The 26,976-nt window shown below is 33.6% G+C and overlaps 1 protein-coding gene across 1 annotated transcript; it reads right to left on the bottom strand.

Moving 5' to 3' along the window:
* Positions 1 to 673: 673 nt before the first annotated feature.
* LOC119638994 (protein amalgam) lies at positions 674 to 25,231 on the bottom strand. Its single transcript, XM_038036168.1, has 5 exons — positions 24,882 to 25,231; positions 4,463 to 4,846; positions 3,657 to 3,914; positions 3,380 to 3,498; positions 674 to 3,248 (listed from the first exon to the last, which is right to left on the bottom strand). The coding sequence occupies exons 1-5, from the start codon at positions 24,958 to 24,960 to the stop codon at positions 3,225 to 3,227; spliced, it is 864 nt and encodes a 287-aa protein (XP_037892096.1). The 5' UTR covers positions 24,961 to 25,231; the 3' UTR covers positions 674 to 3,224.
* Positions 25,232 to 26,976: the final 1,745 nt, after the last annotated feature.

Genomic DNA, 26,976 nt, shown 5'->3' with positions numbered 1-26,976 from the left:
TGTATACATATTTAAGAGGCAAATACGTATGTGCATTTGTGCTTCTAAAAGTGTTTACAAACGAATATATGTATTTTATGTATAAATTTTAAATTTATTCCCTACAGCATTACCTTTAAATACAGTCGTGCAGCAGAAGCAGTATAGAACTGCTATTACCAAAAATACTTGCTTTGCAATTTATGTATATTATGCATACGTAAGATAAGTTTGGTACATCATCATATGCGCATACATGTATACACATGTTTTGACATCTTGACATGATTTCCATTTTATGACTTTAATATACTTACAGATGAATTGCACTTCATTTAAATGATAGACTGACAGTGTGCCTTTTTCTTTTCCACTCCTTGCAACATTTCTCGCTCTTCCTCGCCCGATATAAGACTTCGGCCTTAAGTGTTTTTCATTTCATTTAATTCAGTTTATTTTATATATATTATTTTATTCATTTTATTTCAAGTATATACATATTATTCTATTAGAGCGTTATTGTTGTTTTGGTTTCATTTCTGTTTTTAATCTAAGAACAAGTACAAAAATACTTAAAAATCTAAACAACGAAAAAGAGAAAACCAAAACAAAAAGATCATAAACAATTATTACAAGAATAAAAATATTTTACACAATCACATATGCTTAACGATTCGTCCGTGTGAATGAGTATGCACGCATTAATGGCTATGTAGTGTTTTGAGTCGAGCTACCATATTCTTACAGATTAGTTTGAATTAGGAAATGTTACATGTTCGATTTGAACGCAAAAATCTCCTGCCGCTCATGGGACATTTATTGCTTAACTTATGGTCCTTTGCAGATTTTTCGATAACAATTTGCGTCGTTTGAGTTATAAAACGCGCTAGATGGTGTCGAAGGCAAAAAATAATTCGAAACCAAGTCTAAGGGCAATATTTTCCCAAAGTTGTTAAAGGTTTGATCGACAATAAAGTAAAAGTTAAAGTTGTTATACGTTGTGATAGAGTGACTTTAAAAGTCTAGTCATTTCTCAAATACATTATCCTGCATTACATTAACGAAATGATATTTTTGAAATCGAGGCCAATTTAAATGAAACGTGCATTGGATCAATCGGAGTTTCTTTTTGCAAATCTTCCGTTTTTAGATGGAAAGCGTTTTCTTCAGCCAATTCTCATATATCTCCCGATAGCAGTTCCTTTCGTAAAATTCATGATAATAATAAGGTGGGATAATGTGTATATTTAAGATATATGCGAAATAGCGCACACTAATAGGAATTTCCTTTTTTACGATATAATATGCGAACTTACGATATACATCGAATGAAAATTAGAGATATATAGCTTAATAAATTTACCACATACCATACATAAATGTCCGCTATCAATTTGCAATTCATTTACTGTATAATTTATGATATGTGGTGCAGTATGCAAATTTATAATATACATCCCATACAAATGTCTCCACACGCCGCATGTGCCTCAATTTAATAAATATTCTTCTAATATGTCGCATGCAATTTTGCAGTAGATAATGAGTCAATGTATGATATATATCATTTATAGATTTAGATCTCTTGTAAATTTTGTTCAAATTATTTGCGAAAATTTGCATAAATTTTATCATATATGTATATATGAGTGTTCAAAAAGCGCCGAGTCTTTCGGTCGAACGATAACACTAATTTAGCGAAGTTGGCAAGCAAGATCGTGACAAGGTTAATGAAGAATCTCGTCATCAAACGATGCTAATCCGTTTGGAGAAAGCTGACTGAATACAAAAACTCATAGTTCACAGTTCATAAATTTGTGTATAACCGCTTTGTGAAGAAAGCGTAATTCGCTTACTACTAAAATTTGCAAAAAACTCGAAATAGAATTTACAATTTACAGTAAGGTCAAAATTGGGGCTTAAGCAAAATTCCCCTGTATTTGACGTAAGTAAAGGCGCTTAGTACATCACAAGGCATTGTATTAGTACAATTTGCGACATTCAGCGACTAAAACGTAAAGAATCTCACAAGCGATTTGTTAAAACTAATCCTCCAAATTTTTAAGCAGAAAATCGTGGAAATTTTATAGTGACGACGAAGTACGCTATTACCCACACTCTATTATTATTAGTAGGCCGTGTAAGGCAAATTTTCATGTTGAGAGATTGCCCTTCTTTGCGTTATGGGAAGAGTATTGAAAGAAGATATGTGAACATAAAAGTCACTTTAACTGTAACAAGAGTACAAAGAATAATTTAAACATAAATCTGATATTTCAGGAAAAAAATACAAGATCTAATCGTTACATCAATAGGTGGGCGCGGTTATGGGAATAAGGCCCGACTCTGCTGTTCATGTCACATTGCAATCATTTCAATGATTAAATGAATTCTTTATAGTGATTACAAAAAATATTACTACGTAGATATTTACATACACACACACTCGCACACGCACAAACGCACATAAAACTACGCACTTTTCTGTTACTATCCTTTTTTTAATTACGTTTTAAAACGTTCTCCTTCCTTTTGTGTTTTTTTTTTTTTTTTTTTTGTTTTGTTGGGTTTTGCTTTACATTTCATTAAAACCGAAGTCTATTCGTTTTCTTGTACATTAATATAAAAAAAGCGCATAGCGTGCATTTGTATTTACAAATGTATATATGTATCAGTATGCATGTATGAATGTTTTCCGGTTTACATGCCTACGCTTACAATAATTCAACTACAATAATGGCGAATTACATACGCGCTCTACCAAAGTTAATGAAACGATGAGATAACGATTGCATTTCTAACTGTAATAAATTTCATTGTGTTACTGTTGCTTTTGTTGTTATTGTTGTTACATGATTGTTATTATTGCTATTGTTGTTGCTAATGTTACTGTCAGGCTACGCAGCAACAACGAATAATGTTTTGGTTTGAGGGACTGTATATATGCCATACATGTGTGCAGTCACGCATGACAGATGTGAAAAATAAAGAAATAGACTTAAAGTTTACCGCTGAGCACCAATCGATCGACCACAAAAGAGCAAACGTGTAAATTTCGCTTTCATTTTGACTTTGTATAAATCATGGCTGTAATTTTTTTCAGCCCTGATGAGACAACATTGATGGCATTGACAATGTTGTGTGCATGCGAGTGAGAGTGAATATGGGTTGCGTAAGGATTTGCAAATAATTAACAACCACTAGTGATGCGAGCTTCATTCTATTATTGAACCACAGACCGAATTTCATTTAATGACTCGTTCCAGAAACTAAAACCGAAGGAAACAAAAAAAAAAAAGAACACAAAAAAGACTTTTATTACGATACTTGCAATGCAAATAAAAGTATATGTGACGGTGTGTCCATTTTTGTGTATGCGACTGCTTTACACGATACTTACATAAAACAGTGTTAACACAGTGAGTAGGATACGTGGTACAAGTATACGTGACGCTAATTCATGTTGCATGGCGGCGTGTTTCTCGCTATTGATGATATGTACAAAAACACTGTCGCTATCTGCAAAAAAAAAATAAAAAATGCTTCAGGTGAACTCTTACTTGTACGAACGAATGCATATAAATAAACAAAATACTCGTACTTAGTTAAGGATTAAGTTAATAATAATTTTTTTTGTACAGTTGCACGCGTAGATGCACACGTACGTCAACACTTACTGGAATTGTCAGCCGCACATGTGTAGTTTCCAGAGTCTGCGTGTATTACGCGCGAAATGACTAAATTGCTTGTCTTCATTTGTTGCTCGGATAGCACACGAATACCACCGCGTGTTGAGTCGCTGATTAACTCACTATCTTTGTACCAAAGCATATGGGTGTATGGTCCGGGTGCTTGCGGCGCAATGCATGTCAAATTAATGTCACTGCCACTTTGTATGAAGAGCTCACGATTGGCCAAAATTTGTGCTCTCGACGCTGTTAACGCGGATTGCACAATTTCAGTTTGAATTTAAAAAATCAAGGACTCGCTTTAAAGCAAACCCGAAATGCCCATCACTTCAAGCAAATACGCACCAAGGAATTGAACGCTAACAATTAACGGAGTACACAAAATTCCATTGAGGTTCAGGAAAGACAGATAACAGGCGCAAAAGAAGAACGGACGTATGGACATGGGAACAATCAATCTTTTGACTGGAAACCATACACATGAAAAGCAAAGTATTAACCAAAGGACCGACTGGAGAAACGGCGTAATGAGCGAGGAAAAAGCACACTTTTAAATGGATTGTAAAACAACTCAACGTAGAGTAAAAAAATCACTCGTTCGAACGATCGACGAATGAACGGAAAGGTGGTGAGGTGAACGGAAGGACAGAGACTAACAGATGAACTGATGAACAACTTATGGCGAGCTTATCGGACAACTATGCGGTGCACATATTTACGGTATGATGTCAAATGTAATCGAACAAGTCGTGGTGGTTGCGTGGTTAGGCACAAGTTACGTTTTTCATACTTACTAACTACGGTTAGCTTATAGGCTTGGCTAATTTTTGGTTCTGTCGACACCTGACATTCGTAGATTCCAGCGTCTCTGGTTTGCACAGAGACAATTTTCAGTATCCACTCGTCTGAGTTATCTAGATGACGTGCCAGGAAACGCTGATCATTAGTGTAAGTCATTATACCAATAGTTAGGATATGTAGGTCTCGTTTCCGTATCCACGATACTGCTCGATCGCCTAAATAACGTACACGGCAATGTAGGCGGGCTGTTGTACCAATTGCAGCTATCACATCACGTTCCGTTGTGTTTTCGAATTCTGGGGGTGGACTATCGTAATCCGTCGGTATGCTATTGCTATCGATGTTATGAAGTGTGTCATTACGTGAGCTCTCAAATGCTGCAAAAAGTTTTTTAAGAAAATGAAAGTAAAAGGAAAGTAAGATACAAAAAAAAGGTGATAAGAATGCTATATGAGAAATTTGCGAAAAAACAGTTTAGTTAAACAAATTTTTTAGTTCATTTGATCGGAAAATGATGAAACTTCAAGCAATTAGACGCAAAAACAATTATTTAATTAAAAATAGTGTTTATCTAATTGCAGTATATTCACGTTTGCAATCCTTGCAGTTTAGTTAAGTGATTTTTTTTTTTTCTATATTTTAAAAAGCTCTGATGATGTTAAAAGTTCCGCCGACAATTTTAAGTATTAAAGCGATAAACGTTTGAAATTCCGATAATATAGACATTTTATCAAGTACGTAAATGTATCGTTTGTCAGTAAAAACAACGGAGGCTATTTACCTATTTCTGTCTATATGTTTTGTTATTCGTATTTTTTTTCTTTTTTTTTTTTCCTTAATATCACCATAATCTCCACTCTTCATGTAACACGGAGATGGTTGGAAAGATGAAAACCTGACGTTATAGCTGACATTTTCTGGTTTGGCCGCACTAGAGTCTCGAATTTGGGTGTTTTCCATATCCTTTTTTCAATAACATACCAAATTTCAAACATCGTCAGAAGTAGCTTCCATAAGTAGAATTTGAATTTGTTTAGTTTGTTTGGAAGGTATTTTTACATAGGTTCATGAAATTTCCACAAAAATATTTTCCTTTTTCTAATATGGGAAGAGTAGGCTTTCAAATCCAGCTAAATCTTAATTGTAATTATTTATCAGAGCTTTGTTAAGTCTTCATCAGAATTTTCTTATTAGAAATAGTAGATGTCTTTGCTAGTTGAATTCGAACTTATTGTCACACCCTTTTATAAGTAATAAAAACCAGAAAAAAATACACAGCAGATTCCAGCTAATTATTAAATCCTCTTTACCACTTCGCTTAATATGCTAATTGATATAACAGTTTTCAAAACAACGCGTTATAAGGGAGGTGACCCGATCCGACTAATAGCGTTTGTGCTAGGTTAAAAATGCGTCGTGGGTGTCCGCCTGGGTATTGTATGCATTCACATAAAACTTAATATACCCGTGTATCACAAATGATGTAGGGTATGAAAATTATCTACTTTATCCATAAATTTGTTTTATGTTCATATACAAGACAGAGTAAAAAATAAAAATTGGTTTAAAATATGAAAGTTTAACGTATGGTATACGACGAAAGTTTGCTGCATCTGCTTGTATGTATATATACACTGAAATTAATTTTATGTGTAAAAGTGACAAAGTTCACTTTTCGGCGATTGAAGATGATATTCTTTTATGCGCATACGAGTAAACTAATTAAAAAATTTTTTTCCATATCAATTTATACGTTTTGATAAATATCAAAACTGTAGGGTGCTTGAAAGAGCTTATTGAACGAAAAGCATTGTTCAATTTATTCACTTTATTTTGATTTACCAGAAGGATTAAAAAAACTGAATTTTTTTTATTCATACGTTTGCAACTTTGTTTATTTAGTGTTTTAGTTAGTTTTTTTTAAACTTTTTTAAGTATTCATTTAAAAAAATTGCCGATTACTCTATTAAATTAAATTAATTGTAAAACACCGTATTTTATTGCAGAAAAACTTTTATAAACATATACAAGCGTATTTATTTTACTAAGGTGTATCAAAATGCCAAGGCTTTTCCTATATTTATTGTGCACGCTTCACTTGCTTGCATCCGTTTTACCATACATTGTTAAAGTTATAAACAGAAAATATTTTTATTACAACACAAAAAGCAAGAATGAACATTTCAGGTACAAAGATTCAATTTACGCGAACGCCACACATAAAGTACTATTATATCCGGTCGCGAATTAAATTTTTCATAGCGTTCGCAACAGCTCTAAGTAATAGAAATCAATGAGCCCGTAAAATGGTATAGTCTTCAGAGTTCGACTATGCGTCCATTCATAAAAATAAAACGAGATAGCTATAGTGTTAGCTCATAAAAAATTAAACGAAAAATGTTGCGATTTCTTCCATTCATTTCATCACTCCAGTCATAGCCATTTACGCTGATATTTTTCAATAGCTAACAATCTTTACCTTTTGTTAAATTTATTCAATGCGTTCCTCATATTTTTGAAACTTTCTTCTTCGAGTTACCGTTGCAGTTAAAAAGAGAAAAACATATTTTAAAAATCCAAGTTATTGCATGCTACACTAGTAATTTTCTTTCCCCTGCCAATTTTTCCCGGCATCTGTATCACCGGCCATGAAAAGCAGTTTCTTATCTTCAGCTTTTTGGCCGAGCAAATGACTTAAATGAGTCATTTTCAGCAGTCAAATCTTTTCGTTAACAAATCATCCTTGAAAAAATTAAAAAGTGGACGATTTTTTTGACCCTAACAGAAAATCTGTAACAACACATCAAAACCTGAGATAATTCTGAGACATTGGATCAACATCACATACACTAAATTCTCTCTCCAGATACTTCCTAATCACTAGTATACGTTAAGGTATACCAATTATAGCATGCTGTAAAGTTTCCTATATTTGAGCTTTTCAATATTTTTTGTTGTCAGTCAGAAGAATATACATTTATTTTTCTTTTAATTCAAAAAAAAATTAATGTACAAATATAAACTTTAAAATGTTTGTTCATGAATAATTAATAAATTCCTCGTTTCGAATGAATCAATATCAAATGGCGAAATGCACTCCACAAAGTATACGAAACCTCGAAAAACAGTGGGAATTTAAAGAAAGGGTGTGAAGATAAATTCGAATTTAACTAGTAAAGACACCTACCAGTTTTGTTAACTTACCTCTGTTAACGACTTAACAGAGCTCATGTTAAATAATTACAATTGAGATATAGTTGGTTTGAAAGCCTACTCCGTCCATATTAAAAAAAAGAAAATATTTTTGTGGACATTTCATGAATCCATATAAAACTACCTTTCAAACAAACTAAACAAATTCAAGTTCTGCTTATGGGAACTATTTGTAACGGTTTTGAAATTTGGTATGTTAGGGAAAAATGCATATGAAAACACACCCAAATTTGACACTCTAGTGCGGCCAAACTAGAAAATGTCGGCTATATTCACCTATATCGCGTGAATCTATATAAAAGTACCTATCGGCAGAGTAGTATAAAGTAGTACAAAATACGCAATACTGTAGTACAATGCATTCTAGTACAAAATGCAGTATACTATAGTATTAAAATTCACTCTACAGTAGTACAATAATTTTCGGCACAAAACACGCTATACTGTAATGCTACACTGCAGTATAGGGTATTTAGTACTAGAATAGATTGTACTACAGTATAGTTTTTTTTTGTCCTAGAACATAGTGTATTATGCTAGAGTATACTATACTAGTATATATATATGCTATACTATACCCACAACCATTTTTCGCTAACATATCAAATTTCAAAAGATCGTTCAAAACAGTTCCCGAAAGAAAAGTTTCAAATACCGTTACAAATAGTTCCCATAAGCAGAATTTGATTTTGTTTAGTTTGTTTGAAAGGTAGTTTTATATGGATTCATGAAATTGTCCACAAAAATATTTTCTTTTTTTTAATATGGACGGAGTAGGCTTTCAAACCAACTATATCTCAATTGCAATTATTTAACATGTGCTCTGTTAAGTCGTTAATAGAGGTATGTTAACAGAAATGGTAGGTGTCTGTACTAGTTAAATTTGAATTTATCTTCACACCCTTGTTTAAAGATGCGAAACATGACTTACTCAGTGGTCGTGAATTCCGCGAGCAAAGCTACTAGCTAAAGTATATTTTTTCTACGACCTGCATGTTATGAAATGTGTCTGCAATGCAACGTACCTTGGTAAAAATTTAAAAGTGGGCGTGTTCTAGAACACACTCAAGTCAATCTCTAAAATTTTTGCTAGCCAGATTTCTCTTCCTGTAAGCTAAGAAAAACTCCTAAAGTTTTCGCTATCATCCGTCAGACATGTGATATACATAAAATCTTTTTCAATTCAATATAATTACGAACAGTATCTAGCGGTGTGGTGGAAGATGTTCCCATGAGAGCCTAGGAACGAACGGCTTAATACACTTTCGTAAGAAAAAAAGCTTCACCTTTCTGATCCGTAACAAATAAATCTGGCGTCCACAATAGTTTTTTTCTGCTCGTCACGTAATGCAGGAAAATAATTTCGCGTGGTCGATTAAACAGTTTCAATTTTAGCGTGCTACCTTGTAATAGGTTATAATTATAAAATTTTAAGTTGTTGTCCATTGGCCTGGTCGCTGATCGAACTGCTGCTGGCAACTTTAATCGAAGTCTAAAATTTGGGAAATATAACCCATGTCTGTTTCAAAGGGATTTTCCATTTTCCTCTAAACCACTATGAACTTCCCGATGTGGTTCGAACATTAGAATATATCATTTACATAACAATAGCCTTTCTTGACGCACAGAATTGATTCTCGTTAACAAACAAAAATTGAAGTAGACGTGTTCTACCGCAAGTGATATATAAGTAAGCGATTGCTGAAATAGACAAACGTACAAAAGACTTCATTAAATACTGTTATGAAAATTCCACACTCTATGATTTGATTCTGCGTGAAAGCCATTCAATTTTCTAAGTATCCAATTTTCAAGAAAGTGGAAAACCAAGTAGGCATTTATGACAACTTAGTTGCCTCTTGAAGCTGACGACTAGTAGAAACGTCCCGATATAGTTTGGTACTAATAACTTGTTTTTAAAAGGCTATATACACAGAATATATGCGGAAGGCGAGTCAATAGAGTTGAACTGCAATATTCGAATGGACAAGATCAGAATAGGCATTGAAATACAAGTTCCTGTAAATGGTTTGTAAATGGATCTTCAAAGCATTGTCAATAAAACTTACACTATCCTAAAAGTCACAATTCGGGGGTACGAGCTTAACCACAAAGAGGTTGAATAAATATGCAAAAGTCACAAAATATGTTACAATATGTATAGCTTTTATCAGTGCGAAGACTCTCAATTCTATTCAGCCGTGTCTGATCAACTAATTTGTTTGTTTAGTAATCCGCCCCTCCATATATGCGTCTATGAAGATGTTGCGATTCCACGATTTGTGCGGGTAATTTTATTTTACAATTTAGTAGCTGATCGATCATAAATAGTAGGTAAAGACCTGAATTTTGCGTTGAACATATTAACCATAACTATACCGATAGTTGTAAAGATGAAAGCGATTGCAAATAACTTGCTAATAACTTCAGTTGCAGATTTTTTATTTTTTTTTATTTTTATAGAGGCAGAGGGTGTATAAGTTTAGCTACAAAGTGATTACAAATTTTTTGTTCATTTACATTTACCATGTTGGTGAGTATCACTGCTATCATATTAATTCTCATTATAATGAAAAAGAACTAAAGTGCTTGTTGTCATGAATTCATATAGTTTTTCCGTTTTGTCTCTATTGCGTGACTTCGGGTTTCCGTTAGCAGCAGAATGGCGAAAAATAGCTTATGCTTTGTTATCTCAGTTCATTCGAATTTCCATTGTAGCCTCATTTATTAGTGAACAATTTCTGCTAGTACAGAACACAAATCTGCGAGCAAAAGGCGTAGTCTTGTTAATACAAAAGTTATTTCGATTAGCACAAAATATGACTTAGTTAATAAATTATCTACTTTACTTTGTAAAAGGCATCAATACGAAGCAGACACTGTTCACCAGAACGAGTAATTCGGATGGCATAAAACAAAACTAAACTAATATGAAATGTAAAACTATTACCGCGAAACGTACCTTGATTAAAAGATTTAATTCAAAAGCTAAACGATATACTTAGGTTAGTAACGGGTATTGTAATAAGCAACAAACGATGAAACACAGTTAGCGTAAGAAATATATTGTGCAGCTGAGCTTTGTCATAAAACGTACACGAACAGCAGAAAAGAAAACGAAAAGCGTATTTTAACCGCAGACAAATGCTTGTCTTCTGTATTTGCGCATCTCTTCAGGAGTTACGCATTTCCTACTGCTTGGAAAGGCAAGTCTAGAAATAAGAAGTTAACTTAAGCAAATGTTCAGAAGCGTGAATGAACTTGAATTCAAACTGTAATCCTTATTAAATATATGCAAAGTTTGCCCGGAAGAAGTGATTGAGTGATTATAACCACACACATAATGAACTGACAACGCTTTTTATTACGATTACTAGTCCGCCGTTTTAACGGTCTTTCAAAAAAGCACCTGAATGCAAGTTAAATGGGTAGAGCGTTGAACAATTGCAAAACTTTTTTTGAGTTGATAATATTTTTAATTTTGACATATATTGTTTACGAATTGTTAAGAAGTCAAAAAAATTTAACTTACACTGTGGTATGCAGTGAAATTGAATACAAAAGCCCCCATTATTCTCTTTCATTCTGTTTCTATTTGCTCTTCCGCTAAAAAGTCATAAATTTTAATTAAACAATCAACCATAAAATTAAACAAAAAGAAACTAAAGAGATACATACCCTTACCTAAAATATGAGCCACCGTAACTCGAATAAAAAATGCAACAAAGAAATAAATTTGTTGCATACACCGAACTTTTTTATATCTACCACTTATTTTTTAATTTTTTTATCTTATTGTTTAATTAAATTTAAGATATTTTAATTGCAATTCATTTCCCCTCTCTTAAATAATAGATAGATTTTTTATTTAAAATTTTTTAGCTTCATTATAAGCTAAATCTGGGCTGTTTTGGGAGAGTAACAGATTTCGTAAGCGTTTGCTTTTCTTGTTATTTAATATATGGACGCACGCCTAATGTAACTTAGCCATAAATTCAGAAAGTATAGTTCAAATTTTTGAAACCCTCAAACAGAGCCGGTATGCTTGCGAGTTTAAAGGGCGGATTTTTAATCTTCAGTTTTTTGCGTAGTCGCGGAACGCTGCGGTTAATTTTTTAATCTTAACATAAAACAATTTAAAAAATAAAATTTTTTGTTCTAACGAATTTTAAGATTATGCCCATGTTGGCATCAAACAAAATATAAGCAAACTTATAGGAAGCGTCGCCGACATCCATTGTGCCATTCTGCTTGATCATACTTCTTCGCGTTATATGAGTATGTGATAAATCGAGCATGCCCACTCTTGCGTGCAAATACAAATAACTGTTAACTAAAAATTCTCGTGGTTCATTGAAAATTCAACGGTTGGGAGCTTCATTAGGTTTTTGTTTTTGTATTTTTGTTTATTAACATCATAACAGTTGGCTGGTAATTGGAAAATTTGTAAATATTTAATCAACCCAAACAATAACAACAACAGCAACGATAATAACAATAACAATAACAAACAGTATGTAGCGATGACATTGGCATGAAATAATGAAAATCACTTGAAAAATTTAGTAGACTTTTATTAGCCAATAGTTTGCATTATTTTTAAGATTATTTTTGATGCACTCAACGGGGACGCATATCAAAATGACATTCAAAAAGCTGATGTTTTCTATTGTGTTCTGTAATCAAGATGGACTCAAGCTTATTAAGAACGCAAACCAATGCAACAGCCTTTAAAAATTCAATAAAGAAAAAATAATGTTCGGAAAAATTATTAAGCATTAAGTGACAAAATATGGTTTTTTTTTTTTTAAATATTAAAAATGCCTCGACGGAGCCACACTTGTGAGTGTTCCTTAATGTGAAAGCGCGTACGGCCCATCAAAGCTTGGCTGGTGCAAATTTGAAACTAGGGAAGATCCAAAATATATTTAATGTAGATGAGTATCGCTAAAGAAATTAGGATGTTTTGAAAGACTGAGGTTTGAAAACAGGTAATCTTTTATTAATACATAGTGCACAAATTAAGAGGTAACGTCATTCTTAATAAAAAAAAAACATATTTTTGACAAATTAATAGACTGGTAATATTCAGGGAGCTCATTAAGCCAATATTTTACTATTGAAAAATTTTTTTTTTTTTTGAAAAAAAATTCAAAAATAGTAACTTTGTCCATTTCCTGAAGCACTTTCAATTTAACATGTTCTACGACCCATCTTTTTATTGCAAACGTAAATCTAAAAAAAAAAACAAGGAGGAAAATTAAATTCGATCGGGGCCGAATCTTTTACACCCATCACCGTTTACGGCAAAAAAGGACAAGAGAACTGAAAGAACAAAATTCTCATGCCCTGTAATTACTGAAAAGTTGCGCAAAAAGACAGATGGACGGACGAATAGGCGGACGTGCTTAGATGCATTCGAAATTTGAAACTGGCCAAGAATTTGTACACTTTATAATGTTTATGAAGCTTGTTTCTGCGCGCAAACTACGCTACCCTACTATACACTATATTTGGCAGGCGCGGTCAATTTTTTCCATTTTGTGCTATCAAATGCTATAGCCCATAGAATACGCTTTCAAATTTTTGTGCATTTTTGTAATGAGCAAAAAACCAAATTTTCATTCTCTTTGACAAAACAGAGGTGGTCTCAGTTTACGTGGTGCTGTGGGCGTGTCCTTTGATCGATTTGGCCCATTTTCAATACCAACCTGCATGCAAGAAATTTCAGTGATTCTGCCAAATTTGAGGTCGATAGTTTCATTTTTGCGGCCAGGAGAATGTTTACAGCAGACATTACACAGATGGACAGACGGACATGTTTAAACGATTAAGAATTTGATGCTGATCAGAAAATATATACTTTGAGGGGTCTCTAATGCTTCCTTCTGGGCGTTGTAAACGTTTTGGCAAAATGAATATACCCCTCATCTTTCGGTGATGGATATAAAAAAATTGAAATGTTTGAAATAAAATCTTAATGCCTCTCCTTCTTGCGCAAGCTGCTCATGCAAGTGTGGTCGTCACTTCTGTATTCTCACCCACTGAAAACTCTCTACCTGCAAATCCTATTGTTACTAGTAAGAATGACATTTGCTTGTCGACCGTAACCCCCAGAAAGTTAATATTCGTGTCAAGACTGGCGCCTGACACCTATGAATCCAACATAAAAGTTTATCTTGTTGCAAAACTCCCATCCGCCAATATAAAGCGTGTTAGCATTTTTAAATTGGCCACATCTCCACATAGTGCTACCTCGTCTTTTAAGGTGTTAGTTAATTCCGACTAAAAACATGAAAATTTTGTTAAATAAACCACTGTGGCCAGTCCTTAATTAAGAAATTCATTCCTCGGGATCGACCCCATAGTAGTAATTCGGTAGCTCTTGCATCCTCAAAAACCTAAACCTTTCTTCAGGCCCAGTAACTTGCATTTATCAAAGTGTTATGGGCCTGAACTCAAAAATTCACTTTACCTTCCTAACTTCAGCGACAACGGAGGTTCCCTGTTTGGCGTCCATTGAAACTTGGTTAAAACCCAATTTACGTTCGTCGGGACTTTTCCACATTTCTTTCCAGATTATCAGAAAGGATAGACTGAATCGCACTAGCGGTGCTGTTTTAATTGCCATATCTACCGCGGTCCCGTCCTATTCATTCGAATTTTCTACTTCTCCTAACGTTGAATTTATTGCCATTCGGGCGAAAATTGGCAGTAAACAGTGATATGTAACTTGTTCCTATATTCCGGCAAATGCAGGTACCTCTAATTATAAGAAACATGCTGTCCTCATTTGTGACGTGGCCGAACTTCAATTTGCCAAAAGTCACTTGGTGTTACAGTAATAATTCTGACTGTGTGGTCCCCACTTCAACCTCTGATAGAGCTATTGTGTTTTTCAATACGAATGCACTATTAACTGTAATGACAACCTGCTTGACCTTTGCTTTGTCATCTTTTAGTTTACTTGAGGATTTATATCACTCAGCAGTTTATATTTCCGCTTATTATAGACATGATGGTCCGTTGTACCATTCTGATGTCCTTCAATAAACATTGTGATTTTAACAAGACCAATATGTTACTGCTTGAATCCCATCTTCCCCACATTATGCTTGATTTCTCTGCTGGAAATACTGGATATCGTAATGTCTTCGTTCTATAATGTATTAAACCCAGCTATTTCTGCATCCGCCATGGTACTCGCCTTGGTTTAAGAAGCCAAGAACAGAAAAAACAAAATTTGCAAAAAATTTATGAAAAGTGGTTCTGTTTCAATTTCGCTTATTCTGCATCAAGGCGTAGATTTAATTTGCTCAACCACGAAAATTGTTGCAGATACCTTCAACCGATAAAATCCTCACGGCTTAATTCTAAATATTTACTTAAGTTTATCAACTCCAAAAGAAAACTCTCCATATATCCATCGCATGTTTCTTCCATTGGCTCTAAGCCCTCTGATGAAATTGAAGCCTCGAATCTCTTTGCGGACTACGAAATTTTACAGCTGCTAATTCTGATTCATATGTCAACTATCCGCATCTGATATCTAACTCTTTTTGATTTATAACTAGGCCATTTCAGAAAATGATGTTTTAGGTGGTTAAAGGTCTTTAAAATCTAGTTCTGTGGCTGGATCTGATAAGGTTCCATAATGTATAGTTAAAACATACTCCGCCGTGTTATGTGGTATTATCTCCACATACAACAACTTTTTCATTAGTCTTTAAAATAAGGTGTTTTATCTTCGTGCTTGAAGAGTAGTTTCCGTATTCCAATTCACAAATGTAAAAATAGACATCACGTGGGGAACTATAGAGGCAACGCGAAATTGAGTGTCTTACCCAAATTGTTTAAGTGAACTGTTGCTCATCACCTAGCTTTTGCTGTTAAATCTTAGATCTACTGTCATTAATCTCTTAGGGTCTACTTGCCATGGTTTCAAAGCTTTTTCTCTCTGTGGCTCTCGCACCGATGTCGTATATACTGATTTTAGCAAAGCGTTTCCCTTTAATAACAATAACTTATAGATGTAAACACTGTATGCCTCTGGCTTTCTTTTGTACATAATGAAATGGATAGGATCTTATCTGCGTCACAGATCATTCAGGGTTCTGTTTAACTTCATTACCTCGGATGAATTTCCCGCGACATCTGGTGTCCGTCAAGGTAGCCACTTAGAATCGCTTTTATTTAATTTGTACATTAATGTACACTGACGATGTAAACTAATTTCTTCCTTTTTCTTTGAATTGCAATTATACCATCTTCCAACTGACTCAAATAATTTGGTTACATGGTGCTCGTTAAATTTGATAAAGTTAAATATAAAAAAATGCAAGAAGAAAGTCATTCATTTATTACTGAATATTTCATTGACTCACACAAGTTGGAAACGTTGATTCATTCATTGGTTTAGGGTTCCACTCGACCGAAGACTACGTTTTAATTTGCACATTGAGCTCTGTTTAAGTAAGGCTAGGTCCGCCCGTGGCTTCATTAAGAGATAGTCCAAAAAGCTGAAGGATCTTTACATTACAAAAAAGCTACACATGTGCTTAGTTAGACGAATACTTGAGTCAGTACTCGGTTGTATGATCTCCCTTCTAGAAATGTTATGTAGATTCAATTGAATCAGCTCAAAAGCAATTCTTGCTGTTTGCCCTTAGGAATTTGGGTTGAGACCCGCTTGTCTCTTTGCCTCCTTATTAAAATAGTTTGCTTCCGTTATTTTTGCCGTCACTTAAGAAATGTAGACTCTTAATTAAGTTAATTAATGGTACTATCGGTACGTCTACATTACTTGGTGAGATAAGCTTTAATGTCGCTAAGCGCTTTTCCAAGCACTTCAGGTTCATTAAGCTGAGTCAATGTAAATACAATTATGAGCTGCTTAACCCGTTTAGAGTTGTTTGCAGAAGCTATCACTTAGTCTCAATGTCGGATTCCATAAAATCTATCAAAACAATTTCGCTTAATACGTCGTATTTAAACTAAGTTTTTACCTTAATAACTTATTATGATTCGGAAATTGATTGATGTTGCTTATTATATCGGTTGCCAAGCTTTTGCATGTTTGCAATGGCTTAGGGGTTCATCTGCAATTTCGTTCTGTGCTGGTTGTGGATGTGCTCTGTGCTAGCTGTGTACATGTTTTTCTTCTTATTTTTTATACATGAATTATTATTTAATAAATCTTTTTTTCTCCTTATGTACTTTACACTAGTTTTTAATATTAATTAGTAAAAGATTTACTTCTAACAGTTAATTGAACTCGACTGTTAATTTGTTTTAGTTGAGTTTCGTACGTAAATATATAAAATAATATAATAATAATAAATAGAGAAATAGAAAATAACCGATGAAAACGATCATAAAGGAAAAGATATAAAACGATGCAAAATAAATCTTAAACGCATATATTTGGCAAATTTACCAAATTTATGCATTCTATAAAGTTAATGAAACTACATTTAGAGTAAAATATTTGAAAAGCTTTAATGATTTATTGCTCACTTTGTATCGTCCGAATCCGCACCCTCCAACTTAATTTTAAGCTATCATTCTAGGTGTAAGCGACCAATATACAATTTAAGGAAAAATAGTGGAGTGAAAACATTATGGTGAAGCAGGTATATTATTAAATACCGTATATAACCGTATGACTTCTCAAAACAAGGTGCTACTTGGAGAGTTGTCGCATAGGGGGTCCTGGTCCGAGCTCTTTTAAAAAGGGTTCGTCCCCAACCCATCAGTGTACCAAATTTCATCAAAATATCTTAAAAATGCGGTTTGCAGTTTGAACAAAAAAAAAAAAACAAGACGGACGGATACCACATCCGCACAGACATTCCCTAATCAAATCAGAAAATGATTCTAAATCGGTCGGTACAATAGGCGGTGGGTCTATTTCAAAGTTTTCTACGTGCTGCAAACATCGCAAGCACAAATTTAATACACGCCTGTACCAAAAATAATGTAGCTTATAATAAATATACGCAAGCAACATATGAAAAATAGAATTAAGAAAATTAATCTAAAAATAAATATGCGTTGATGGTTTGATAAATGAAATAAAGCATTGTTGTTGACTTTAGTGGTTGAGCTAAGCAAAACAAAATGTTTGCTTAAACGTAAGGATAAAAAGACAAGACTAGTTAAGCGATTCTTCCATGATCAGAAAATATTTCAATATGGTTGGAAAATTTTGATTTGGTATATAAACTCATTAGAAAGTGCCTATAAACTCAAAGAAGAGATGAAATGAGCCCAAGAAATTAGCTCAGGATTTTAATAACATGAGCAATAAGTGGCGCAAGTGTAATTGTGATTTGTCCCACAAAAACCTGAATTCATCTTTTTGAATTGCAAGCTCGATTTTCAATATTATTAGAAGTACTCGATGCAAATTATACTTGTAGAGTGGCGAATAGCGGATCTTCGAATGAAGTGCCTACGGTGTGGAAACCAGCATTTGGACAACGACTATTTAGCTACGCATTGCGTGGACCGCAACCACACATTCTACCGGGCTGAAACTCAATGCTACTAATTTTTTTGTGTGTATTTCAACCTTTCCGTTAGGTGATCAAGTTCTAACCGGTCGCTTACAAAGCGCCGTAAATAGAATAAAATATTTTATTTCCTTTGATGTTTCTTTAATCCTCAGCCTTTCACTTGACTTTTAATTATTGTCTAATATTTTGGAATTCCAAAAATTATTTTTCTAATCTTTGTAATCTGATTAAATTTGATAACGCCATCGAAAACGATTATCTGCTGTTTGATTAATTGTTTTAAGGTTTCGAAATTACCTTTTTAAAATCATAGAATATGACAATACCGTCTTAAAAACAAGTGCGAGCATTACGGTTGGACAAGGCCGACTAATAAATACCCTACCCGCAATAATACATCAAACAGTACACATTATTTTCAAGCAAAGGCATGCTTTCCATGAAAGCACTCACATTGAAGGATGACCAAAACATCATATGACGTGATCCAACTTAATGAACTTAATTTACGTCTCAAAAATTTTTATAAATTTCGCAGTGTCTGTCACAGAAAACTGGAAATTATACTTTCTCTCCATATAAGGGACTGCCTTTCATCATAATCCTTATGTATGTTAGTGTTTAAAAAATAGACATGTGTAAGCCAAAGACCCTATTGTTCATTTTTTGGTTAGTTTGCTACTATGGATCAAAATAAACGATTAAAAATGGCACCGTTTTCTGAAGGGGTTATTATTGATGAGATATTTTATATAAAGTGCGGTCCAAGAAATATGCCTATTTGACTTAAAATTTGGTCCACTTAATTTTCATGTCAAATTACACATTTGCATCGTGAAACGTTAACAATTAGGTCTTTTTGCTATATAGGGATCTACATTTCCTTGTAAGCGCCGGTATCCAAAAAATAGATCTAAATCGTCTAAATTCAGATTTACTATTATGTACCAATACAACCAAACCACTGTGAAATATTGAAAATCAAACCTTCTTACCATATAAACATTCTGCTTCCGTGAAGACAGTTATATGGAAAGGGGTTCAAAAAATTACTTAAGCCAATCCAAGTTTTTCATACGACGAAATGCTATTATTGCAACGAGTTTTTTCGAGAAATTTTTGAACATTGCAACTTTTTTCCAAATAAAGGAGTTTTTAATATAAGATGTTATAAGGGGAGTGGTTGTAAAAAATGGATCGATCTGAAAGATTTTCAATAGGGTTTCTTCAAAACACGTCCGTGTCTCAAATTTCATTAAAATATTTCAAAAATAGCGAGCTGTAAATTGAACACAAATTTACATTGACAGACAACATACGGGTAGAATCATTTTCTGAATCGATCGGCATTATAAAAGGTGGGTCCGTCGTAAGTTCTTCTGAATATTACATAGGTCCGCACAAACTTTATGTACCCTCCACCACAGGTGGAATAAGGTAAAATAACTTTTCCAAATTAAAGTAAATCGTTTTTGTTGATTGCTTTCAATATTTCGTTAAATATGCATTGAGTAAACGCAAATTTCGAATATATTTATGTTGTTTGTTTATCCACCTACAGACAAAATATCTTCGAGCTATACAACATGTAAAACACAAGTGAGAAAATGAGAGGAACAGTTATGTAATAGATAACATTTCAGGTAGCAAATGATGTCCTAAAGACTTAACTAATTAAACAACAACGAAAATTTTGGGGAAATATGCAGCAAAAGAAAAAAAAATGGCACATTTTTCGGCAGAACAAAATGAATGGAACGATGACGGTAGTAAGCCATCTATAAAAACTGATGAATTCATTATACTATAAAATAAAAAAAAGAAATGACAGGAGGAGTGTAGACAGTATGCTAGCGGCTCACCCTTAGGACAGCGTCTTTAAAGTTATTAATAGAATCCGCTGATGGATTAAACAATAAAGATTCTTATTATACCCTATACAAAGCAGCCGGCAAGAGTTGTGAAGTTGGTGGTTTGTGATTTAGTAAGATAAATAAGTCGATTCATAGTACTTCGTAAATTTATCAGATACATTGATAGGGAGGAGGTGGAAAAGGACAAAATGTTATACCCTTAATTAATTTTATGATAATGATCGCTCATAACGCTTAGCGTCTTTTCTCTAATGTAAAGAATATCTTTTAGTCGACTAGGAAAGTTAGCAAATTTCCAGCGGGAAGTTATATTAAAATTTCAAGAAAAAAGTTTCTTCCAAACAAGGAGTTTTCTACATATTGCAGGATATTGAAAAGCAATGAAGACAAAAATTGATTTTTCGAAAAGTTCGTTATGGTTCCTTCCCCTAACATGCTGTCACCTGGTGAAATATTTACTTTAAGCAAGCAAGTCTGTAGCTAATTTTTACATCGAAAAAATGCAAGAAAGTAAAACGCCGATCGTTGTGCACGCACTTGTCCTTCAATCACTATTTCATTTGTTCTATTGTCCTAAGTTAGATTGCTGTTTCCACTTGTTTTTGTTTACTTTATGCGCTAATTATAATAATAAAGTAGACTGCTGTCAAAAATTTTTTTTTCAATCATAAAGCACGTACTCTCTCTCTCTACATATATTTATAAAATAGTCGTCTATATATATATATATATATATGTATATATTATGAAAATATGTTAAAAATGTTACTTTTGCTATAAATGCTTTATTGCCGTACAAATAAATGCTTTATTAAGCACATGTGGGAAAATAGATAAAAACAAAATTTCGCGCTATTTAATAATTACAGAGGTATATAATGATGATCATGTACGTGAGAAAGCCACCGGACAATTTGTAATTTTGCTGAAGGTAAAAGCCGCAGCGCAGCACAGCTGAAGTGGGGAATGTGCTTAGATATTCCGATGATTTTTTATAGATCGTAATTCGATTGCTATACTATTTTATGAGTTGTGGCCGGACTTCATAGCAGGAATACATATGCGGTAGCAAATATAGAGATATAGGGTATTATAACGGAATTAACTTTACCTGGAAAAATTTGGAAAACCTAAGTAATCTAAGAATAGAAAAAAAAGATGAGCACTTTGCTAGTACAAAGAGGCGTTCAATTTAACTTATCGATACGGTTACTTGGGTTAATCGAAATTGCTTACAGCATTGCAAAGACTTGTTTGAGAAAGATGCTCTATAAAATGGATTCGGCCTTTCTTCTTCGCTATGCAAGCATCACTGTAACGTACACAGCAATACGAGTAAGTTTCTTATTGACAGGATTGAAATAAGGAAAGTTTGTATTTTGGGCGATATTTATGTTGGGTGATTGTTAACATACACGAGAGGAAAATTTAGCACTAAAATTCAATCAAACGAAGCCATCGGTTGAAAGTGGTGATTATGACGCCGAAATAGATTTTGCTTAGCGGAAATGTAACACCATGCTCTTATGCTTTCCTTCCTTATTTCCTTGCTTTCCTTGCAAGGGCTAAAGCAAAAAACAGGCGAGTAAAAATTATTGAGCCTAATGAACCAAATGAATGAAAAAAAAGTAGTGACTTCCGAAAGAGGAAATCACGATAATTCTCCTTGTAAACGTTCCTTTGCCAAAGGAAAACTTAATGGATATTTATGCACAATTTTATGGGATACCAAGCTATCCACACATAAATTACTTTTGAGCTGTCTGACGTCTTCAATGATAATAACCATATGGTAGGATCGATATTTTAGAGATGGCATCATAAATCAGGGACGAAAGAGGTTCACATTTGCTCTTGTAGATTGTCTTGCAAACGTACGTGCATATATATCTCAATACGATACAGAATATATTTATATTGTAGCGAGGCTCGTGTAAAAAAATCGCAGCAAACGGTATATATTTTGAGACCAATAAATTTTCTCTTCGGGCTTACATATTATAGATTATTTCAAACACGTATACATTTCTTTGAACGATGTAAAAAGTATGTCGGCATCCTTGTTTTGGAAAACTGTAGGCCACACAACGCTCCGGTTTGTACTCCATGGACTCCATATAACAAACATGTTACCTAAAATACAGAGTAAAAGACCGAAGCTTCGCGAAATGGACTTGGACGTTAAATAAATGCACAAATGAAAAAATCATTGGTTGCCGGGAAAGCAAAATTATCCGTGTTGCACTTGCTTTGAAATTGTCTTATCACCTACAAAAAGAAAATTAAATGCAAATAAATTTGAAATTTGGCTGTGATTCAAAGCGAAAAAACATTTAAAAGCATGATGTTTAGCGTAAGCAATTGTTAATTGATGGTATCACATTTTAGTTAAGGCACTTAATGGATTCCCTGCTTTACACCACCAACTTTATTCTGGCGTTGTGGCTGATGACCAGTGATACCAAAAAGTTAATGGGTTTGCTTTTCATAGCTTTTGTCACTTTGTATCAAGAAACACTCCCGAAATCAACTCTGTTGTACAAAAATGTTCTTCAGTCGTGAAAACCTCCTAAACAAATGCTAGCAACTGCTTTGTGACTTGCAACGTTTTGTAATAAAAACGCAATATTTCACCAACACACCTAAAGATTCTCATTCTTTGCTAGTCCTCTGCAGCAACTGAGTACTATGTAGCGTGCATTTTAACGGTGAGTTACTTATGTGCTTAAGCTCCTTGCACTTCAAAGGCAAGCTTGTGAAAAATTAGAAATTGAACTAAAAAAAAATGCAGTGTTTCCCACTCAGGCCAAAAATCTTTCTCCTTGTTCTTATATTCTGTAAATTTTGAAAATTACACGTACGCGTGCCTGTATGGTGGATCATTGATCGCAAAGGGTCCTGCTGAATAACATCACCACTATTCACTTTTAGCTCAGGGAGCTCTTCCGTCTAATTCTCTACACCAGGACTAATAAAAGCAATTTTTCATTGAGTTTTCAAAGAAACGGCGTTACTTTGCCTGTGGGCATTTGCTAACCTACATCTTTTGCATATGAAAATATTTCTTTTTATTAATTATTATTACAAAAAAGCTTACGACTTAGGTTTTGGCAGCTTTAAATAGATCAACTTCTGTAAATGTGGGAAGCGTTACTTTTGTGCCTATTTTTATGGACCTAGGCTAGCAGACGTAGAGTAAGGCCACACCTTCGTGCCATGTGCAGGCAAATAACCATTATGATGGCAAGGCGGACGATTAACACCGACAACAAAAACAATTAGTTCTTCCTCGACTGTTTGGGAGATCAAACGTTGTCAACAACAATTAATGAATTTCGACTGTGCAATACGCAATCTTTCGTCATAGCGGCTTTAGGCATCGTATTGCAAAATATGTCTACGAAGCAGTAGCAGCACTGGGCTAGAATGTGTTATCTTTCCGCCTATTCATCATACAGATCTTTTTTAATTCTAGTCAACCTTAATTTCAATTGAATCGATCGATTATTTAACCGAGCAAAGGATACAAAAATTTTATTATATCCATAAAATAGCTCCTTAAAGGATCGCTTGCCCATCCAACGCAGAATTTATCTTTTAAGAGAAAGATGGAAAGGGCGTATATCTGACGATGAGTGATGTCTTGCTTACAAAATATTTTTTATCATCCCTTTTTATAAACGCTTCTTTTTGTTTCATAAAGAAACCAATAAAAGATTACTTCGGAATGTAGTGCACCCTATAAGTTACCTGCTGTATGCAGATCTAAAGTGAGCTGCAAGAAGGACTTTATAGAATGAGAGGAAAAATCTCCTAATTTTCTATTGAAATTTTTATAAAAAGTTATATAAAGTATATGTTATAAAAATTTTTAAAAATAACAAAATGAAAATTTTCTAAAAAAAAAAAAATATTAAAAAGATAGAAAAATCTCTTAGAAGTACAGAATAATAATTTAGGCAAAATGGTTTGCAGTGCACGTAATGAAAAATGGTTTCACCTTTTATATCTCATCGCACTTAAACAATTCTTGTAGAGTGGTGCAAATGTTAGGACAAACTTTTCTATTTACTTCAAAAACTTAAACAACCATATCCTTCTTAGAGTTTTCCATTAGATTCTACAATTAGCTCGAAAACGTCTCCATTGCGTATCAAGATGATGAGAATAAATAACAAATAGTTATATTATCCTTGTAAAGCCTTTACATTGTTAAAAAAAAGGATTTATAAAAGTATATCATTGAAACGGATTAAAAAAAGTTGAAAATTAAGTTTTTGGAAGCTTTACTTGAATTATGAAAAATTTTTTTGGAAGCGCACACAAACTATTTAGTTTTTATGATACAAAAAGAAGTTTTAAATTTTCATCTTTGTTAATAGAGAGAAAACAAAGGATATTTTAAATAAAAAATTATTTTATTATTTAAAGAAAAAACATTTTTTTTGTTTTTAGTTGAGTAACTATTATAAAGTTTAACAAGATTGTTTGTGCACACAAAGTAGCAACCGAAACTGGGTCACTCATACGTCGACGACGATGACGACGACGTGTAGGTTTTAAGGGAAAATATATCAAAGGCATTATTATTATGAATGAGATGCACAAACAAACCCACGCATGTACGCGCATACGTACTATGCATTTGTATATATGTTTATATGTATGCATATGTATATATATATGTATATACACGGATTTTCATAATATTGGGAGTAATTTCCTCGTTTTTGTTTCACTTTTTGTTTCTTTTTTTTCAAAACTATTTTACAGGTAGTTTTTTCAAAAGACTAGTTAGCTTCCATTACCATGAGCCTTGTTGGGCGTTCTTTCCATATGTGTGTTTAATCCAAAAATGAACATCATTATTACGTATTCCAGCAACATTTCATTTGAAGTTGTCACACGTTGAGGCGATACCGTTGTGTTTAACTTGTTTGAATAAACATTTATTTCTTGTTTGCTTAGCGGTTACCGATCACAGTGTAAAAGAAAATATCAATTATTTATTATAAACGATTAAATCTTTGTAGAGATTAGACGCAAGCGTGGGGTCATTTCACCTTAAAATATGTTAAAATAAAAATAAAGTCCATTCAGGTCCACGAAACCTACAATTTTTCACTATACATGTGACGATACTGTAATTGCTGACATATTCTTATTTGAAATATCATTTCATTTATATACAGAGTTTTAACTTTTCTCGGCTTTCGTTTGTTTATTTATTGCTCTGGTTACAGTATTTTTAGTTTAAAACATCGTAGATCTCTTAAATATTTTATAGTCTTAGGTTAGGTTAGGGTTTGAAAACCGTTATCATTTCGCTTTCATGGAGTGCGGGTTCAATGTGTTGTAATCGCATTAAAACAACAACAATAACTGTTTGTTTTATCACTGTACGTTTATTGGAATTTTTTTTTTTACATAACGCTTTGTTCAAGAACGAAGCTACACAGAAATTATACGAGCTCTAATATCACGAAACGAATTGTTTGCGAAAGGGAAATTGAGTAGCAGCGATTATAGGAGCAACAACAACGGCAAAACACGGAAGACATGTTAGCTTTTCCGTAAAATCCACTTTAACGTCCCTACGTAGCAACGTGCAACCAACAACTAAATGACAAAAATCATTTTGAAAGATTTGCAGGTTACGTTTGTGCTTAATGCTTAATGTTCGAAAGCAACGTTTATCACAGAGGAATGGCAGGAAAGTGAAACAAAGAGTAAAAAGAGAATATCGGAGATATTTTGCTTACAAACAGAGTTTGCGCAGTTATTTTCCTTATGTTTAGCAACAATTTTTTCGTCGCGTATGTGTTTTAAGACATATCTTCATTATCTTCTTTTGTTCTTGTGATTTAAATTTTACAAGTTTACACAAGCATCATATAAAAACTTAAAAACAAACATTGTGTATGTGTTCATATTATTATTGTTTTTATAAAAACTTTTTTACTAATGTTATCCTATGATATTTATTCGCATAAGAGTATTTTACAGTTTTTGCTTTTCCTGTTTAGATGTATGGATGTTGGAAGAAAATCATCTCATCATATTGCGCTCACGTGTACGTATCGTGCGTTCCATATTATTCTAACTCTTAAGAAGTCTTCAGTCAGTTGTTTATTATAAATTGATATTGCGGCTGAATGCCTGACTTATACAAAAACTGACGCCCTTTTTAGATACTGCAAGCAAAGATCTTCTAACCGAAATGATCTATTTGTTGCACATTCAGTTAATCTCGGTTTGCTGTTTAAATGTTTTTATGTATGTACTATGTCATGCACCATTTTCGCTCTGCCCTTTTTGACGATTTTGGTAAGAAAAATGGGTGATAAAGACATTTCGGAATATGTCCAATAAAGGAGCTGGTAACTAAGATACCCTGCCTGCTGCATAACAAATTTGAAGTAAGATGGAAAACTGCAGTTTTCCCATTCAGTCGATAATTGCACTAAAATCAGCAAAATGGCGGATAATATTATATATCGACTTTATTACATGTTTTTGTTCGTTTTTGAAACGGTTGTTAGCTCTTTTCCGTTACAGGCGAATCGCATGTTTGCTCTAAAATGTCGGTGTCAACTTGCCTCTGCCTGTCGGGACCTATTCTAGAAGAGCAACAAAGTGTTAAACAGGAACCAGGAACAGAAAGTGTTAAACATGTGATTCGACGAACAGATGCGCGCACCTACAAATGGATGGATGAGAAACTCGACGGATGAACAGATGGGCAGATTGATAGCTGGATATAATATTTGAGTAAAGAAGTGGATAGGCAAGTGAATGCGCGGAAGGAACGGACGGGTAGACACATGAATGAACCGATAAACAAGGCTACAGCTATATGGACGGAAGAGAAGTGTGATAAGAATTTCACGGAAAAAGGCAGGG

Source organism: Glossina fuscipes, unplaced genomic scaffold (assembly GCF_014805625.2).
Source record: "Glossina fuscipes isolate IAEA_lab_2018 unplaced genomic scaffold, Yale_Gfus_2 111, whole genome shotgun sequence".
Lineage (NCBI taxonomy): Eukaryota > Metazoa > Arthropoda > Insecta > Diptera > Glossinidae > Glossina > Glossina fuscipes.
The sequence above is the reverse complement of the archived record's forward strand: the minus strand, read 5'-3'. Positions and strand labels throughout refer to the sequence as shown.